The sequence below is a fragment of the Phyllopteryx taeniolatus genome, chromosome 14 (assembly GCF_024500385.1).
Source record: "Phyllopteryx taeniolatus isolate TA_2022b chromosome 14, UOR_Ptae_1.2, whole genome shotgun sequence".
In the NCBI taxonomy this organism is placed as follows: Eukaryota; Metazoa; Chordata; class Actinopteri; order Syngnathiformes; family Syngnathidae; genus Phyllopteryx; species Phyllopteryx taeniolatus.
Genome location: NC_084515.1, coordinates 19,406,490 through 19,426,456, shown reverse-complemented (window position 1 = coordinate 19,426,456; position 19,967 = coordinate 19,406,490). Strand labels below are relative to the sequence as shown.

General features: G+C 43.1%; 1 protein-coding gene across 2 annotated transcripts in view; it reads left to right on the top strand.

The window, feature by feature from the left end:
- cdh2 (cadherin 2, type 1, N-cadherin (neuronal)) overlaps positions 1–19,967 on the top strand; it is a 62,547-nt gene that overhangs the window by 38,904 nt on the left and 3,676 nt on the right. The window contains exons 3-15 of one of the 2 annotated variants that reach the window (XM_061798621.1): positions 847–1,058; positions 5,381–5,548; positions 6,584–6,739; positions 7,446–7,590; positions 7,681–7,853; positions 10,052–10,189; positions 10,540–10,725; positions 11,404–11,657; positions 12,014–12,156; positions 12,945–13,178; positions 15,034–15,267; positions 15,471–15,610; positions 18,116–18,280. In XM_061798621.1, coding sequence (XP_061654605.1) covers positions 847–1,058; positions 5,381–5,548; positions 6,584–6,739; positions 7,446–7,590; positions 7,681–7,853; positions 10,052–10,189; positions 10,540–10,725; positions 11,404–11,657; positions 12,014–12,156; positions 12,945–13,178; positions 15,034–15,267; positions 15,471–15,610; positions 18,116–18,280 — 2,348 coding nt within the window. Of the gene's footprint in view, positions 1–846; positions 1,059–5,380; positions 5,549–6,583; positions 6,740–7,445; positions 7,591–7,680; positions 7,854–10,051; positions 10,190–10,539; positions 10,726–11,403; positions 11,658–12,013; positions 12,157–12,944; positions 13,179–15,033; positions 15,268–15,470; positions 15,611–17,495; positions 17,681–18,115; positions 18,281–19,967 lie in introns of those variants that run through there. The other variant, XM_061798622.1, reaches the window with a different exon arrangement.

Genomic DNA, 19,967 nt, shown 5'->3' with positions numbered 1-19,967 from the left:
GTATCCGGTGTAACTTCATTGGCCGTCAGATATTTACAGTACTACGTCAAGACACGCGACAAGGCTAAAAAGAAACTAGCTTTTGGATTCAAATATACTGTGCATGCGGCGACGCGGAGTAAATGTCTTGATCGGTTCGGCGAATTATGACATTAAAGCCGATCAGCGTAAAATGCTAAATATCCGCCGATACCGATCAGCCCGATAAAATCGGTGTAAAGTCTAATAAACAGCATGTTTGTCTGTCCATCCATTTATGCTATGCTATACGGCCACTCACTTGTAACATAGTGTTGTGATGCTGCCACTAAGACCCCCGCTTGGAATTGGAGCCCCCATGAGACACCTGTCTTTGGTGGCTTAGTGCATGTTTGCATTGTGTGTTATGTTGTGATGAAATAAACATCACAAGCCCTCAGTTGTGCCTGTGGAGGATTCATCCAGCCAAGGCATCCCTGAATGCTGTGAGCAACAAAACTAGCATGTGAAGGTCCCTGCTCGATTATACAGTACATACGCTGGCCGCACGAATCTGCACATCAAATTCAAGATATACTATTGCACCTTTTGGACCCCCCCCCCCCGGAATAGCTCTTAAAGTTCAATTTCAGTTGCTTCCTCTTCAAACTCGATGTTCCTCTGCACCTGTTTTGAGCGATACCTTTGGGGCACAGCTTGAAGTGAATAATTTATGAACATGACGGAGGGAATCACAAAATCTTTGTGGACCTTCCGTTGCTCTGTGTGTTTTTCTAGCTGTCTGTCTTCCACCTCCTTCGTCTTCGTCCTTTTTGAGAATAGTTTTTCACCTATGCGCTCATTCTTAACTTTATCTCTCTTCTGCAGTGAGGTTTGTCGACTGCGGCCGAGGGGGTCTGGTGCGCTTCGAATGCAACAACCCGGAGGACTTCCGGATAGAAGCCGACGGGGTGGTCTATGCTGCCAGGAACCTGCAGCTCTCTGGACCCCAAACGTCCTCGCTGCTGATCAAGGCCATTGACGACACTATTCAGCAGCAATGGATAACCCTTGTCAAATTGACACCCTCCAACCAGCAGGTGAGGAAGCAGCACATTTACAGGATTCCAGGAAATTCAGAAACATTCACCCATCTCAGTAGAAAAATTTAATCTTCCCTATAAGTGTTCAGGTGTCCAAGGGAATCCCTAAAATAAACTGTTTATTTCTGTTGGTCCATTGTCGTATTTTACTGCAGTAGGAAGCCCAATTGTTAAATTATGCCCTTGTGTCAATCAACTGCCACTGATTAGCTGCAGTGCAACTTTATAGATGAAGAGATTCCGAGATTGTCGTGGAACAGTTGTTGAGAACATCCAGTAAAATTCGAATCAATGATTAATTTTTCCTACAGTCGATGAAGGCAATTCCTCGAAGCCACTGTTCATTTCTGTTGGTCCATTGTTGTGTTTTACTGCAGTAGAAAACCAGAATGATCAATTCTGCCCTTGCGTGAATCAACTTACACTGATTAGCTGCACTTCACATTCACAGATGACTAGTTCCCCAAATTGTAGCAGGTGTTCCATGAGACGAGATGGATGCCTTCTAATTAAAAGTTAATGTGTCAATTTAGTGGAGCACAAACATATACTTAACACGGTCAGTGTCTAGCAAGAGCAGATGCGCAACGACTGCTCATAAAATAGATTTCAGTGAGCGCGTCTTGTGATTGTAAGCTTATTGCTTCTGCACGATCTCTTCGAGACAGTAAGCATCTGTTCGAGCTCTCCTGGACAAGACGAGCAGTCGTCTGCAATTAATTACGACGTCCGAGTGCTCATATGTCAACGTTGTCTTTGGCCGAGGATGAGAGAAGATTCACATTAAAGATGTACACATCCCGCATCGTTCCTTCTTGTAGTCAGTCAGGAAATGAAAGAAACTTCTAAAGGCTTTCTAGGATTGTAGGTTTTAACTTCAGTGCCAGGGAATTATGTGATCCTGCTCAGCAAGACTCTACGCAGACAGACATGTTTTCTTACAGTGATGCATGCTAGGCCGTAGCCAAACCTCTTGTGTTAACAGTTGAACCACCAAAGTCAAAAACAGACAAGTCAGGGATTGCTGACTTGTTTGGATTTTAAAACAATATCAATTCTAATAAATGTCTATTGGTTCTTTTTGGAATAATGTGTTCCAGGGTCCAAATTGTAGTCATGTATAAGTAACATTTTAACGTTATCAAGTCAGCTGAAATCAACCACTATGACGTGTATGACATAAAACGCTCTACCTTTGGATCACATTTGACGGCTAGCTTGTTAGTGGATAATGTGAGAAGCTAACATAGCAGTCTACCTTCACTCAGTGTTGCTTCTCTTCAAATGGCACAAACAAACTGCCTCAAATGCATAATAACAGTCACAGAATACTTTGTCAATATCAACTCAGGCTGAGAAACGTATCAAGCAAACTATAAAGGGAACAAAACATGAGAAACCCAACTGAAACCAGTAACACACCCAACGCCTCTGCTCAGTCATCCACATAGTTCCATAGGTGAGCATCTTGCAATAATCCTTTGATGCTGGCTGAAATGAGGTCTAATGAGGAGCGCTGACAGTTGGAGATTTGTTACTCCACTTATTTTTTTTTCCAACTGTCAATTGAAGACTCTAAATTGCCCGTAGGTAGGCGGCACGGTAAACGACTGGTTAGAGCGTCTGACTCATCAATCCCTGGCCCCGCCTGTGTGGAGTTTGCATGTTCTCCCCGTTTTTCTCCGGGCACTCCGGTTTCCTCCCACATCCCAAAAACATGCATGGTAGGTTAATTGACAACTCTAAATTGCCCGTAGGTGTGAATGTGAGTGCGAATGGTTGTTTGTTTATGTGCCCTGCGATTGGCTGGCGACCAGTTCAGGGTGTACCCCTCCTCTCGCCCGAAGATAGCTGGGATAGGCTCAAGCACGCCCGCGCGACCCTAGTAAGGAGAAGCGGTACAGAAAATGGATGGATGTTCAAACTCCAAAGTTTGTGCAATTAGTGTTTGCTGTGTTCTTAATCCATCTAACTTTCATAAGCAAATTATGACTAAAAGTGAATATTTGTAAACGTGTGCAACGAGGGACAAATGACGGGAAATGGGAACGTAGTTTTCTGTGGTCACAGATTAAAAACAAATTGTTGTGGTATTCTTGGGGCCAGCAGGCACATTTCTTAGCCAGGAACTAAATTAAAGTTTTAGCCAGTAATGATTTCACAGCCATCATTAGCCACACACAAAGGCAACTACAGGTATAGGATTTTAATGACACTATTAGTCCTTGCTATTGGTAAGATAAATACTTTTCTCAAACAGATAAACTGTCAGCCATTTTTTTACATCATAAATCAGGTTACGCTTCTGCGTTGTTTGCATCTGGTGATGATCTCTTTATCAAATCTGTGATTACTTTTATTTTTTTATTATTCGCACCACGAGTATGGCTGCCTTGGGGAGAAATTTTAATCACTGACAACTAAACAATAACCTCATTAGGATGAGACTATGTCTACCTCCAATAGAACTCTGCAGAACAAAGCAATACTTAAGAAGTGGAAACGGGGGAGTTTTCTTAAAGGGTAAATCACACTCCAATGTTGAGGCCCTGAAGCTGTCAGAACAGTTTGTGTGTGTGTGGTTGGGGGCTTCACAGATAGATAGATAGATAGATAGCTACACGTCAGGCTGAATAAACACAACACGTAATTCATCATTCCAAACGCAGGTTGCAAATAATTGCTACTCTCACTCTTGCCCATTTTAATAAGGTAATAGATATTTGCAACGCATGCACACAACACAGCTTCCCTTTGTGTCTGCTTGCCTTGTTACTTGTGCAGTGTGTGAAAGCACTATAATCAAATTTCAAACATGATTAGTGGAAGCTGTTTGACAGTGGTCAGTGTGTGTGTGTGTGTGTGCGTGCGCACACGCAATGGGTACAGGTCGTTAATAGGGTGACAAAGTGGTAATTCACTTCTGTGGTTTCTGTTTGGACATTCATAGCAAGTAGCGTGTAGCACACAGGTGAGAAACATTTTTACTTTAGGATAAAACATGCTGAACAAATGTTTATTATTACATACTGTATTTGTGGGTAAAATGTTTTTTGCTTGCTTTTTATAACAGTTCCTCTTTGTTTTTTTCTTTTGTTTGTTTTTTCAATTGTACAGTGGGCTGATCAAGGTCCCCTCATAGCCATATATGGTCCATGATCTGTAGCTTTCCCACCCTTGGTTTAGTATTAAGACTTAAAGGGCTGAGCCCAGTAAACATTCCTCAACATTGACTGATTTAACATAGTTTTTTGTTGTTGTTGTTTTTTCCCGCCTTGTGTTCAAGGTTATTGTAACTTTCCATGGCATGACTTCAGTCCCTCCTTCGTGTCTCTGGAGCAGCATAGGCAATTTGAGCCATCTGTGTGTTTAGTGTCTGGCTTGCAGGTACCATCCTCCTTTGTTTCAAATCTCATTCATTACAGCTGAGGGAGGATGGCAGATCCATTATGGGAGCCGGTTGTGTCTGTGTGGGTGCATTTTATCATGACACGAGATGAGGTTTGCCATTTGAAGCCAAGCGGAGCTGCTGGTGTACTGCTGCTCTTGCACCAACCACATACACCAGAGAATTGTCGAAGAGAATCACACTGTAGCGTTGATTGTTGAGACCAGGGACGGCATCTGACTGCATTTTGAGAAAATTGAATACTCTATTTATCGCTCGCTCTCTGAATGTTCTGAACTTCTATTACAATGCCAGTATTGTATTGGATAAAATAATGTTAGCTATGTTAGCATAGCATGAATGTAGCTAAACATCCCGTACCTTGCATCATCCTGTTGTTTTGTAGATAGCAGACTAGTTGAGTGACTCAACAGCACCTCTACTGGTTGCAATTAGTGCCTGCCATTTTGCCGCCGTTGCTTCGAGACATGATTAATCAACTAATTCCACACAATAAGATTTTTGCCTAATTTATACTACGCTGCAATACGGTCACGCGATGCAATGCGGGCGTTGTCGCCCACGCGAGCGCAGGAGTATAGAGAGGCCTTTACTGTTTTTCATTCGGTTGTTTTATATTCATGGCCTTGAAGTGTTTGTCATACACATTTACTATAATTATGTTATTATTAAGTTATATTTACGTAACTACTATGTTAGCATGGATTAGTGATAGATTTCGATGCGTCCCGATTTACATTTAAATTTTGTTTACATCGCCACCGCAGGAACCTAACTCATTACCCGAGGACCGTCTGTAGTAATAGGAAATACTACCACCCTGTCATGTTTTGCCCTAAATAACATGGCCACGTTTTATATGTATGTACGACGTACCTTACGTACCAAATCATATAATTTTTTGTTCCAGGTCATGGAAGCCGCCTCTGATCCCACCATGTCCAAGGATTTGAAGGAAATAGCATTTCCATCACGAAACTTGGACAGCCAGCTGAAACGCATGAAGAGAGACTGGGTCATTCCCCCAATCAATGTCCCGGAGAACTCGCGAGGTCCTTTCCCACAGGAGCTTGTTCGGGTAACCCCCCCCCCACACACACACTCACACACACACACAATCGTAGTCCACTCACAACTTGAGTGAAAAGGCTTCTTTGCTTTATATGACAACCTTGTAGCTCCCCCGTAGCCCAGACCTTCCACTTTGAAGGTCAAAGCCATGAGACTCGAAGAAAATGTTTCTTATTTACAGCTCTTTGTTGAAGGTCAAACTCGTCCAACACTCCTACGCATTTTTTTGTTTTAAGGGCCATACTGTCGAATGTGTCATCATATGACGGTAGAGCAAAAGTTGAAGTGCTCACTAGCGGAGTAGTTCCTTGGATATTATACTGCTTTTATGATGGCTCAAGGACACATTCAACTGCCTTTTATTGACAACAGTCTTGTGGTCGAGGCTCAGTGTGGGTGGCTGACAAAGGACAAGCACTCCTCAGGACAGTTAAGAAGGAGATCCTTCTCGGTATATTAAGCTGAATCTCTTATCAGGTCCTCTGCACACAATTTGTACATATTATATTTAATGCAAGCCACATTAAATTGGATATTTCTGGGCTTAGCGGATCATATTGTCAGTAGGAAATGAGATGCTCAGCGTGGACCAGGAAGAAGGCGCAGAGGGTCTCAATTTACAACAACAGCAAAGTGAAAATATCCTCGTCCAGACAGAACTCCAATACCACACATAAACCAATATCATCACTGCTTTCGGAATGACCTGTCAATCAGACAAAGTAACGGACATCATTAGCGTATGTCGACCTGCTGCGTATAGTTTATGATGTGAGGGATTGGCTTACCAATTTTTAGAAATGTAATACATTTATATAGATTTTGAGGAAAAAAAAGATCATTACCCTTCAAATGTGATACAGATATAAGTAACCACCAAAAAATCAAGGACTGAGTATGTAATGTCATGTAACCCGGGGACTAGGTAATTGTCGAATGTTTTGTTCACATTTATTGACACGATAGATAATTATTTGTGTGGTATTATATTATTATTCATCAAGTTCTTAAGCTGTGTTGTAACAAATCATTCCAACCGCAGATCCGCTCGGACCATGACAAGAACCGATCTCTGAGATACAGCGTGACAGGCCCTGGTGCTGACCAACCTCCCACCGGCATCTTCCTCATCGACCCGATCTCTGGAGAACTCTCAGTTAACAAGCCGCTGGATCGAGAGCATATTTCCAACTTCCATGTAAGTCAAGCCCTAATGATTTCCTTATGATCTGCCTTTTTTGTTCTCACTCTGGCAACGTTGTACTTTCCCTCTGGTTGGTATGTGCTCCAGGGTCATGTGTAGCCTAAACAGTCTGCTCAGACTCAATGAAGACTTGTGGTGTGATGTGGCGCTCCCAGAGAACTGGACTTATCCGTCGGAGAATTTAAAGGACTTAGTGTGTGTGTGTGTGTGTGTGTGTTGGATATTTTAAGATAATCCTCAGCTCTCAAGTGCTCTCTACTGCAGTGGCTCTTCAATGACATTGCAATAAACTTTTAGCGGAGCCTTTTGCACGTGCATGAGAAGGAATCATGGCTGAATTAAAATTTGAATTTGAAGATCACTGGATAACCGACTTAGTGTATGCTCTTTGAAAGGCACTTAAACCTTGAAAGCTGATGAAACTAGTGAGCTAGAAATATTCAGACGGCCTATAAACCAGGTTTTCTTCATGCATTGCCATTCTATTGACACATGCTGTAAATAAACTATTGAAACAACAATCATGATACTCAGAAGCACTTTGCCAAGAAATCATGAATAGAAATAGCCTTTGGCGACCCAGTAAAAATGGAACCATGACCCAGTTATGGTCCCTTGGTTTGTGAACTCCTCTGTAGACATGAACTGCTGGTCAGATATTTTTTTTGCTCAAGAATCTTCCTTCCTTGTCGTCCTTCAGCTGAGAGCTCATGCGGTGGACCTGAACGGCAACCAAGTAGAAAACCCCATCGACATTGTGATCAATGTGATCGACATGAACGACAACAGGCCCGAATTCAACCACCCCATTTGGAACGGTACCGTTCCAGAGGGCTCCAAGCCAGGTAACGTTAACAGTATATATACAGTATAAAGAGCCGAGCGTATTGTTGCACTGTGTTTATTCTGTTTTTCTGTGTCATTCTCTCCAAAAGGCACATTTGTCATGACTGTAACAGCAGTCGACAAAGATGATCCCAGAACTGCTAATGGGATGATCCGCTACAAGATCTTGTCTCAGAACCCCGACAGTCCCACCTCCAACATGTTCACCATCAATAATAAAACTGGAGGCATCATTACTGTGGCAGCAGGCTTGGACAGAGAGGTGAGTAGCTTTTGTTTTTCTTCCCTTACATTTATTTTCATTTTTGTGTTTTGTGTTTTTTGCCTTCGACTGATGAAAGAACTTTTAATTTTAACGACCAAATTAGACAATACTGAGAGAGCACAAATCCCCTGCAAAATCAATAATTTCCTTTTAGTCTTTAAAATAAAGTAGCGCTGAACATTTGTGATGAAACACAGACATTACATTACATCAGCCGCTCTCACACCAACACAGAATACTGAGAAACAAAGTCCACGCTGCAATCTTCCAATTTAGGGGGTAATATCAGAGTATGGGAAAGTGTCTGTGTGTGATGGAATTCCGCCATGTCGGGAAAGGGGTGTGATTGTGCCATGCCGTGCCACCGTGTGGGCGCACATAGTTGTTGCAAGATCCTTCCTTTGCTGGGTTCTATGTAAAAGGACAAGGGTCGGATCATTTTGCATAAACTGGGGAATCTGCGCAAGAGAAGCTCTTGTATTACTCAACTGTCATGCTGTATCACTGTTGGCCAGTGAAATGAGACATTGACTCTGTAAGCACTCCACCAACATACTGTTGCCTCCACAGGATCCAAGTGGCATTACAAAACGAATGGATGGTGCATATAATGTGTTGTGGTTATTTCCAAAGCCTCTAGCCATTCTTTGTTTCATTATAATTTTACATTGTTTGTTGATATGGCAACACAACAGTTTTTATATAGTTGAGCCGTGTGTTTGTTAAATATGACGGCGATCACAACTTGGGCATGTTTGTTCAAAGAGCCAACGAGCCAAAGTACGTTTGCTGATTACCACTTAAATTACAAGTCGAGCTGGCCTTGGCTTTTTCCACACACATTTATTCCGACAAGAATGTTGCTCGCATCGCCGATCATTTTAATAATCTCCTCCCCTCACATTCTCTGTCCTCATTTCCAAAGCACATATCTTTTACTTATCCTTCCTTTGTGCTGTAAACAACCACCTTTTCCCCTAATTGGCTCACATAGCTGTGGGAGGGAATAAATAAAATGAAATACAAAGCACACGCCAGTTGATGTAATCCTAGTGAGGGCAATCTGGCTTGCTTGCTGCTCAATCACTTCCGCCTTGGGGCCGCAGTTTTATGTGCGACAGTCGCCACCGTGAAAGTAATTTGCCCTATTCTCATTACCGAGTGACTAGTCCATCACCTGAGTAACTGTTAATGTGGAAGTAGTCATTTGTCAGCTTTGTGCTGCTGTACAGTAAAGTGTGGCAGTGGTGCAACTTCCTCCTTCCCTCCCTCCCTGGGGAACAAATCAATATTAGGCATCGGAATAAGAAAGCCATTTAAACTTTGTTTCAATTTAGTTGTGCACATTTTTTTATTATTCTATGCTGCTTCATCAGCCTGCTAGGGGAACCAGTAAAAATCCTCCACAATCTATTTGATTGTGATTGACTGTTAATACGTTACAGTGGGACCGCCAAATTCAAACAGAATCTGTTCTGTGACACTGGTTGAATTCCAAGTTGTTGTAACGTTAATTTTTTCCCCCCCCCATTGAAAATAGAGTCAATTTATTGAATCTAAACTTTGGCCACCATCCATCCATTTTCTACACCACTTATCCTCACTCGGGTCGCAGGCGTGCTGGAGCCTATCCCAGCTACCTTCGGGCGAGAGGCGGGGTACACCCTGAACTGGTCGCCAGGCAGTCGCAGGGCACATTTCAACAAACAATCATTCACACCTACAGTCAATTTAGAGTCTTCAATTAACCTACCATGCATGTTTTTGGGATGTGGGAGGAAACCGGAGTAACTGGAGAAAATCCACGCAGACACGGGGAGAACATGCAAACTCCTCACAGACAAGGCCAGATTTGAACCCGGGTCCTCAGAACTGTGAGGCTGATGTGCTAACCAGTCGGCCACCGTGCCACCTTTTGCCAACATAAAATCTTTAATATGTTTTTAGTAAAGTGAATCACTGTAAAAATAAAACTTCTCAGGGAACCGGAATCTCTGTCGGAATAACTTTGAAAAGGGTATGAACACCAAATTTTGTTTGACTTCTGAGGCAGGACCCTATAGTTGAACTGCAAATTGTACTACTTTTGGTGCATTACAATTTTGGAGACTGTAGTTGTTTGGCGGCAACTGAAAATATCTATAGCCACACAATTGCAATATTATTCTCAAACCATTCACCTTTTCCCACCACAGAAAGTGCCTCAGTACACGCTGATCATCCAGGCCACTGACACCGAGGGCAACCCGATGTACGGCCTCTCCAACACGGCCACCGCCGTCATTAGAGTCACTGACATCAATGACAACCCGCCAGAGTTCACAGCTGAGACGGTAAGCAATCAACACCTAGCCGAGACCCAGACACGGTGACGGCCTTCCGGTTCAGCGTGAATATGTATGCGTGCCGGCAGCAGCGCCGCTCTCTTATTTAGTTCAAGTTCAGCTACACAAGCAGTCAGCCAAGCACACACACACACACACACACACAAGGGGGATGTCAGCCAGAGCGCAAAAAAGCACTTAGTGAGACGTAATGTTACTGTTGTGTTGTTGGATGAAGACAGGGGACGAGATGACCATGACGACGTGATAAGATACCTTCCGTGTCTGTTTACCCAATATTGGTCCCAGCATCACTAACAGTATGCTTGTTCCTCTACATCTCATGTTAATTCATGCAGTTTTTCGGCGAGGTGCACGAGAACCGTGTGAACGTGATCGTGGCCAACCTGACGGTGACTGACAAGGACCAACCCAACACTCAGGCCTGGAACGCAGTCTACAAAATCACTGGGGGTGACCCCACGGGCAGGTTCTCTGTGCCCACTGATCCCACCAATAACGAGGGGCTGGTAACGGTTGTCAAGGTAAGGTCACCTTTTCAAACCTCACCCATTATATTCCATAGAGACTCCCTTTATAACTTCAATGTTTCAAGGTGGCTGACACATTTTTACATTTTAGTCAAGTCAAGCACACAAGCACATTATTAGAAAATTGCACAGAAAGAATAGGAGTAAATCAAATGTTCAGAGCTAAGGGAGATTTACAAAACAGATGAAGTCTTTTTAATATACCGGTAGTTCTGTCCTGCTGTCCGTGGCCCAACAGTTGAGAATCCTTGCTGTAGATGGATCCAGGAATGTCTTATTATTATGTACTATAGCTCTCAAGGCATGAATGCAGCTATCAACAAAACAAGCATTCAGTGGCATTTAGGAGCAACTCTAACAGATAATAGTTGTTTATCAGCCAGATTAATTTGTGTCTTGTCTTCTCATTTGTATTTCAAACAGAAGAAGGTAATTAATAATCAGCTGGCGGGCTTGCTCTCTCCATTAATTCACCAAGGCACCGAATAGTTGTGTCTATTGTGGGCTTTCACAGGAGCAGTTTTAGGGAGGGGGAATGGAAACGCTTTAATTCGCTGCGTTGTTACTCTCATCCCATTTTCAGCTATTTAATGCGAGTTCCTCCTTCCTCCACAATGTATTTCACGTGATGATGTATATGCCTCACTATCTCTGTCCCCTGTGTTTTTCCAGCCCATTGACTATGAAATGAGCAGGGCGTACGTGCTGACAGTGGAAGCGAAGAACGAGGTGCCACTCGCCAGAGGCATCCACTCTCCCCGTCAGTCCACCGCGACCGTCTCCATACGAGTGATGGACGTCAACGAGAGCCCCTACTTCGATCCCAACCCCAAGCTCATTAAACTGGAAGAGGGAATGTTGCCCGAGTCCATGCTGACCACCTTCACGGCGCAGGACCCTGATCGTTACATGCAGCAAAGTATCCGGTAGGAGGCTTAAACTGGCAAACATGTATCCTCCTCATTATGTTTAAATCACACCCGAGTAATCAGCAACGGCAACAGTGATGACGTTAATGGCTCCCATCAGTGAATATTCATGACTCCGCATGCGAAATTCATAGTATATGATGAGTGAGCTTGAGTGCGTCTTCAATCATCAGTCCTAATTTCAGATCACTTGTTTAAGCACCTTTGTATCTGGAGCTGCTTGGTTGCCGCACACATTTGTAATGTTTCACAAAATAGAAGATTTTGCTGTTTGTGAAACAAGACTGTGCCTGTTAAACTTTGATCGAAGTTCAGTGAGGTGATTATGAATGTCTGTGTTTGTTTGTCATCAGCTACACTAAACTGTCGGATCCGGCCAAGTGGCTGAGAATTGATCCCAACAATGGTAGAATCACAACAATCGCCGTTTTGGACAGAGAATCACCATTTGTAAAGAACAGCTTGTACAATGCCACATTCCTGGCCACTGACAACGGTACGTAACCATGCAAATGTGTATTGTTAAGCGCCTTTAAATACACTGCTCTCATGGTTTAGCTGCTTCTGTCGGGAAGCTTGAAAATTACTATTGTCAAAAGGAGCTAATGCCCTTTAGAAGGATACATATCTAATTTGGCCACTTGTGTGACGACAACAGACATCCACCATGACTGAAGCCATGCCAGCCACTGACCACCATTCACCTTAATGCTGATGTGCTAACAATCTCAGAAGCATACAGCGGCATGGATAAATTCGCCTTTTCCCTGAAGAGCATTTACCTCTGTTCAGGTTTACCCTGTTCTGCAGAGCCTAGCGTAGTCCAATAGGCTTAAAACTTTGCCAGTAAAGAGGTTTTCGCAGTATTAATGGGTCAGGACTGGATGACTAGCTCCTTTGAGCGTGGCCTGAATGGTAAAGAAGCCTCTTAGCACAGTGAATACATAGAGGAGCCTGAGAGGAACGACAGTGGCCTCTGTTTGGCTGCTTTAGTATTCCCAGCCTATGTCCTTGGTCAGGAAGACGTTCCTCTCTCACACACATAGACACCAGAGTATCCAAATGTTCTAATACGGCACTTTCTGTCTACTCCCTCACTTGAGAATAGTTTCTTAGATCAGTATGCAGTTTGGATGGGCCCAATCCCACTGGAGTGCGTAGCTGGCTGGAAACACAACAATCACCACTTCTTCTCCTCTTCTTCCACCGCATGATGATTCCGCAATCAACTTTCAAGATTCCCTTAAATAATAAGTATGCATGTGTGTTTCATGGCGAATGCAGGCAACCCTTCAGCAAGTGGCACGGGCACTCTGCAGATCTATCTGCTGGACATCAACGACAACGCCCCGAGGGTGTTCCCCCAGGAAGTAGAAATATGTGAGAAACCCGAGCCCAACGCCATCAACATCACAGCGATCGATGGCGACTTGATGCCCAATGCTGGGCCCTTTGCCTTCGAGTTGCCTAACATGCCCGTCGATGTCGAGAGGAACTGGACCATCACCAGAATCAGTGGTAAGAATGACTATTGATGCTTTAAAATAATAATAATAATAATAATAAAAAAAATAAAATAACAATCAGATACACGGGGTCCTCAACTTCCAAGAGTTCAGTTCCTACAGTAGCGACATAACCCATATTTGTATGCAGTCTGTCGCTAACCTACAATAATGCAGTAGTACAGTCATGATTACAGTAGGCCACTGGTATCAAACTCAAGGCCCGGGGGCCAGATCCGGCCCGCCACATCATTTTATGCGGCCCGCGAAAGCAAATCATGTGTGTCGACTTCCATGATTCTGGCTAAAATCTGTTCCAAATTTTTGTATATTCATATGTAATAAATAGTAATGAACTATAGTAAGCATGTTTTGCATCCATACCCCTTTTACAGTTACTTGAACAAACCATTATCCTTGACTTCTGATTTCAAAACTAGTTATCCATCAATTTGTTGTCTGTGTAATAATATGATGAGGCGATTTAAACATTGATATGGTTTTACAATCATAATGGCCCTCTGAGGAAAACCCTATCTATAATGTGACAAAAATGAGTTTGACACCACTGCAGTAGGCCATAAATATCAAACAATATATGAAAAACAGTAAGTATGTCAGAAGCCGAGAATGTATTCTTACACTGCCGTGCAAAGTAGTTTATTGCAGACCCTTCGTAACCTCCCAAACCTCATATGTCGGAGGTTGGAACCGTCGTAAACCAAGTACCCCCTGTTTTATTTCTCGTACCAGGTCAACCAATGTTTTAATCATGCCGAGCTAACACTGTATAGTAATATAAACTATTGCTGGTTGCTCATTGGTCACCACACCGACATTATAACATTTGAAAATACCTGGACAAAAATGCCCCTCCCCCCCCCAAAAAAAAGAAACATGCTAAAGTTAGCTTACCATCTTTTTCTGGATATGAAAGTATTATTACTCCACATTATCCACTTTGTGTCTGCTTCCCATTTTCTTGCTGCCCTCAGTCTCTTCTTGAAAAAATGTCTCATGTCAGCATCATGTCTCGTATTGAATATTTAAAGTTGAAAACCTGACTGCGCCAGAGGCAATTAGTGCTGCTAATATTAGTAATATTAAGAATTTGGGATGGGAACATGGCCCTAATTAATTGAAGTGTTGTATAGATTCTGCTATAAAAAAAACACTCGAACTATGGTAGCTGTAGAGACCTCTGTGTTAAAATACAATACTGGTATATCTTTTTTGGATAATACTATTTGGATAATCGCAGTGAGTTTTAAGCTTAAGCAGCATTATCCAATGTCATTCAGTAGATTTGTGAGCCTCAAATCCCAAAACCTTGTTTTGGATTTTATATGGTAATGCAAGTTAGAATTTATGGTACATACCATATTCATATGTACAGCTGGATGGGTTGGCTAATATTTTAACATATCAGATTATGCCAATTCAAAGTGCCATTTAAAAAGGAATATTATAGATAAATTCTGTGACATGACAACAAACTAGGCGGATTAGGCTGAACATAAATATAGACACAGATAACTTAGTCGCTAATTGTGCACATGTAACATTAAGTCACCTTTCATACCGCACAAGGAACTAGTATACAGCATGCAGTAAGACTCTACCCTTTAATTCATCAGAGTGTTAACATGCTTCAGTTGGTGCTGCTGTTTTGTTTCAGCAACAGAGTTAAATTGTACAGTGATTACAGGTAGTACCTATTTTTTTTAGACGTCTATTTTAGGGAGGTGTTAATACTAACCAATGGATTGGGGCACGGCAGCTATTAGAGGGCGGCCACTATTTGAGGAAATACGGTATTTGTCGTCGCCACTTTTAAGTACTTCTGGCTTGTTTTTGTTTCTCTACAGGCGACTACGCTCAGTTGCGCCTCAAGATCGGTTTCCTCGAGAGCGGCATTTACGACTTGCCCATCATCATCACGGACTCTGGAAACCTGCCCCTGATCAACACCTCCCACCTGAGGGTCAAAGTGTGCCAGTGCGACATCAACGGCGACTGCACGGACCAGCAGCACATCATGGCCGCCGGCCTGGGCACGGGCGCCATCATCTCCATCCTGCTGTGCATCATCATCCTCCTCAGTGAGTGTCACCTAAACGCTGCCATCGCAGATTAGCAAAACAGCCTAACATGATCCCAATGATGATTAGATTAGCACAGCATTATCAAACAAATATATAGTCTACATCCGGCCTGAAAAGCTAAGACACAGGATCCGATTACACGTGAATGAAAATATCAGTCTGTTTTGTAATACGACACCACGTGTGTGTGCGCGTCGCAGTTCTGGTGCTACTTTTTGTGGTGTGGATGAAGCGCCGCGATAAAGAACGCCAGGCTAAGCAGCTCCTCATCGATCCCGAGGATGACGTGCGAGACAACATTCTCAAGTATGATGAGGAAGGCGGCGGAGAAGAGGATCAGGTAGGAATGATGTCTCATACACACACACACACACACACACGCGCAGAGTAAAATCTCTAACAACACTGTGGATTAGGTAAAATGCCCTGAAATTACTTGTTTTTGCCAAGCAATCAGTCATTGCAATGGAAAATTCTCATTCCAAAGGATGACTAAGGCTGTTTCGTGGTCCTTGAAAATGTCTCCATGCCAAGGTCTGGAACATAATGTATACAGTGATTATAATAAAGAAACAAAGAAAAATGTGAGCGTTGAGAGCCTTAATATTTGCACAATTATACATTTTTGATAGACACTGAACTAATATTAACAAGTGAACAGCATTAACTCATTTCCTTTGCTGTTTTCTAGTTGTAAAGTACATTTGTTTGTAGAACTTTCTTTACTGGACTTCTCACCGCTTTCCTGCCTCGCACACACCCACTCGCAAGGCTGCTCTGAATATATTTGATTTTTGTAGACATGCCACATGGAAGGTTTTTCATGTCTCTATTGTACAGACCAGAAAAGCAGCACAAGTTAAAAATAAAGATTATGGACTATGAATGCCCCCCAGAATTTGCACTGGTTAAGTCTGGGTCTGTGTAGAACCCACCTATTGAGGATCCTTGCCATAGGTTAAAGCATTTAGCAGCGAAACACCAGTGCATGTGCACTTACAACTCCTCTGTCTGTCACTAAATGGGGAGTTTGACCATTTAACTGTGAAGGTTCTGCATAAGGGCAGAACAGCGGAATCAATAATACAAACAGAGCTGTGGTCCAGTTGGTTCTGGAAATATTGGATGCATGTTCTCCAGTGCAACTTCTTTTCACTTTACAACCCAAACAATCGCAGCCCCTATGCTGAACAAACGCCAGAGGCAAAAATAAAGTCGCATCTCTGTATCTCGCTGTGCTGATCAGGCATGTAGCGACACAAATTCAATTGTCCTAATAACCCCTTGTTACCACGACGGAATCAGTTCATTGGGGTGGGGGGAGGGGGTGTTATGCCACATAGGCTATTCTCTCGCTGGCTCAAGTGCGGTAGTGGCTGCATATTACACAAATAAGCGGGAGACCCCGCTCTGACCCGACACAGCAGCAAATTAGCCTCGGAGACTTGTAATTGGTGCGCTGATGTCATTTAGAGACAGGAATCTGCTGTGCGCCAATAATGAAGCTCTGTGTAAGGTAACAATATGCCTGCAAGACCATCAAAACGTCTGCATGCAGAGAGAGAGCGAGGAAGAGGAGAGCTCCCTCCGGTGTATTTATGTCCACACATAAAGCACAAACTTTGTAGAGCAGGATGTGTTGAAAAGGAAAGTAACGCTGCTCAAAAGCAAATTCAGTACAAGCTGCCATTTACTGAAAGGGAAAAAGCTTCCATTCTAAATGGCACAAAGGACAGCAGGTTAAAACGGCCTTGGCTGCGGTGTCCAGGGAGTCAGTATTGGCAAAAAAAAAAAAAATGGACCTGACTTTCCCGGCGCTGTGGTCTGTATAATACCCACCTCTGTTCTCCCTATCTCCCACCAGGGAGGAAATTGAAGTGTCAGTCCATTTGGTGCTCTCACAGTGTATGATTTTAGCTGCTGCTGCCCTGTGAAGCAGTCACTATCACAGGCAGACAGATGATCAAGTTGAGCTCAGAGAAAACGTCTGATTATATACCTGCACCGGCATGCTGTGTGGTAAACAAACAGATGAGTCGCCTGCATATTAACTCAGAGACGGTCTGTCATAACCACGTAGGCATGAAAACATAAGGTAGACGTCGTAGCGTTCGACGTATTAGGATTTTCAAGGGATTTATGGGGTGTGCTAAAAGTGTAATTCGTCCAGTAATGTGGCAATGTTTCAATTCCTGTGACCCCTCTGGTGTGTGATGCTCAAGCAGGAGTCAGCCTGGAACGGACCAAAGACGATGGATGACATTCTTGTGTGATGGCCAGTGTTCTAATCCAACGCAGCCTCAGGGTTTACTGGCATGAGCGTACACATGAGTAATCCAGTCAGACAGGAGATGATACTGATGTGTGTGGAGTAGAGTCGGTGTACTTTTCATTTATACATCACACTGCAGGAAAGAAGCTGTAAGTACACGTGTCGTAACTGAGAAAAGACACCTGAATTGAAAGGGGATATTAGAGATGGCCGGATTAGGGACCATCCATCACGCATGCTTATTAGGCACGCCATATCTTCTGTTGCGATGATACCATCCGGCCATTCACTCCCTCTCTCGGCCAACGACTTAGTGTTGCCTTGGTAATGTTAATAGGATTAGCCCTGGCTTATGCATAGCCACCATGCCGCGTCTCGCCATTGATTAGCGGCTGCGCTTCCTGTGGCTGCGGCACATTCGTATGACGTGTCTCCTGTTTTCGCGGCTTTCCAATAACAGTGTCAGAACTCTCTATTACACTGACTGCGCACTCGGCACTCTCAGGTCGGTGGTCTTATCACACACCTCATTGACGTCTCCCTCCTCCCTCCCCATCTGTCTCTGTTGTGTAGGATTACGATCTGAGTCAGCTCCAGCAGCCGGACACGTTGGAACCGGAGGCCATCAAGCCCGTAGGGATTCGACGTCTCGATGAGAGACCCCTCCACCCCGAACCACAGTACCCCATGAGGTCTGCCGCCCCCCACCCTGGAGACATTGGTGACTTCATCAATGAGGTAAAAAATTCAAACACTGACTGTGAAATTTGCCGTTTTCGCTATAAACGGCAAACGCGTGGAATGGGGGGGGTCAACGTCGACCCAGAGGCCTACCAAGCATTTACCTTATCAAGAGTCCTGTTATATATCTGTTTTTAATTTAGGATTTCTTTTCTAAAATTGGTTATTAACAATGTATTTATTCTTTATTTTATATTCACTTAGCTCATTAAATAATTGGTTTATTTTATTTTAGTTTCAATATATTATACATTTCATCTTGCTTTTATTTTATTGTTTGATTAAAGTTTTATTAAAAAATGAGAGAATTATTTTTATCATTCCATATTTTACATTTGAACAAATGATCCGGTCCATCTATCTTTAAAAAAAAAAAAAAATCGAAATCAGGTTCTCCCACCCCGAAGCTCATGTTTCAAGTAAGGTATGTATTCTGCTTTGGCTGGGTTCTGCACAGGTGGATAAATGCTGCATCTACTTGTGTATAAAAAATAAATCAACAAACCACACAGAGTTATTGAAAAGTAGGGTTGTTTTGCCACAGCAGCAAATCCAATCCCAGAGTGCACAATGAAATGAATGAAAGGCTGATTTTTTTTTTTTTTTTTATGGAAGTTTCTGATAATAAACAATTTGGTTTAGAGAACTCTGGATGATGCCGACTCGAGAGAAAATTGACCTCAAACAGAATCAATTGATATTATTCCGATTGTTCTCCCAGAAGAAAGAAGAAGCAAGTTTAGGAGTCTTGCACACATCTACTCAGACATGTATAAAGGAAGAAGAGTACATGATGCTAACACAGTTAGATATGATTATTTTTTTTCCCCCTTACAGAAGTAGAGGTGTCAGAAGAGAAGGAGAATAAAATACAAGTTGGGAGTGCCTGAGGCCGTCATTGACTCCAGCTTGAAGGGAGAATGTCAAATGAAAAGAGCAGTCATGTATTTTTTACCACCGCCAAAAGACGTGACTTTCTCAGCATTATAATCAGAGTTCTCGCCTGCTTTTTGGATGGCAACCATGTTTTTAGATAAGCACTCTGCCGTCTGGCTATCTATCACTCGCATCCCCTCACCTCTCCTCCAGTCTTTTACACCTGTGCCGCGTTGCCAATACATCTCGTAACCGAGGAAAGCGATATATTGCGATAGACCACAATTGCCGCCATTGTTCATTTTGTCAGATCCTCAGAAGACCTCGCAGTCACAGCAAGTGGCGACCCAGAAAAGCTCTGTGCCAGAGAATGTTGGCTTTTTTTGTCCTAGATTCCACTGTCACTAAAACTCAAAAACAAAAACCTCACACAGTGCAGGCATTGAAAGCAGCTGACAACCACAACCAGGCCCCCAATAATTCATTAATCAGAATGAATGCCTAAGACGTGGGCATGACCGTGGACACCCTACAGATTAGTGGCTCTCGATAGACGACCCTTTTTCTTGACCCCTCTTATTTCGGAGGGAATGAGGCAGCAGACAAAAATCTCTAGGTCCCAATCACCATAAATTGGAATCACCCCCTACTCAAGCATGACTAGAACCTAGTAAGCACAGTGAAAACGGATTCTTAATTCTCCAGTAGGATAGATAAGTCTTCATCTTGAGCCCTCTAACAGTGGTTTATGACCTCTGTGGAGGAACTAAAGGCAGAAAACAGTGCAGAATCCCCAACTTAACTTCAA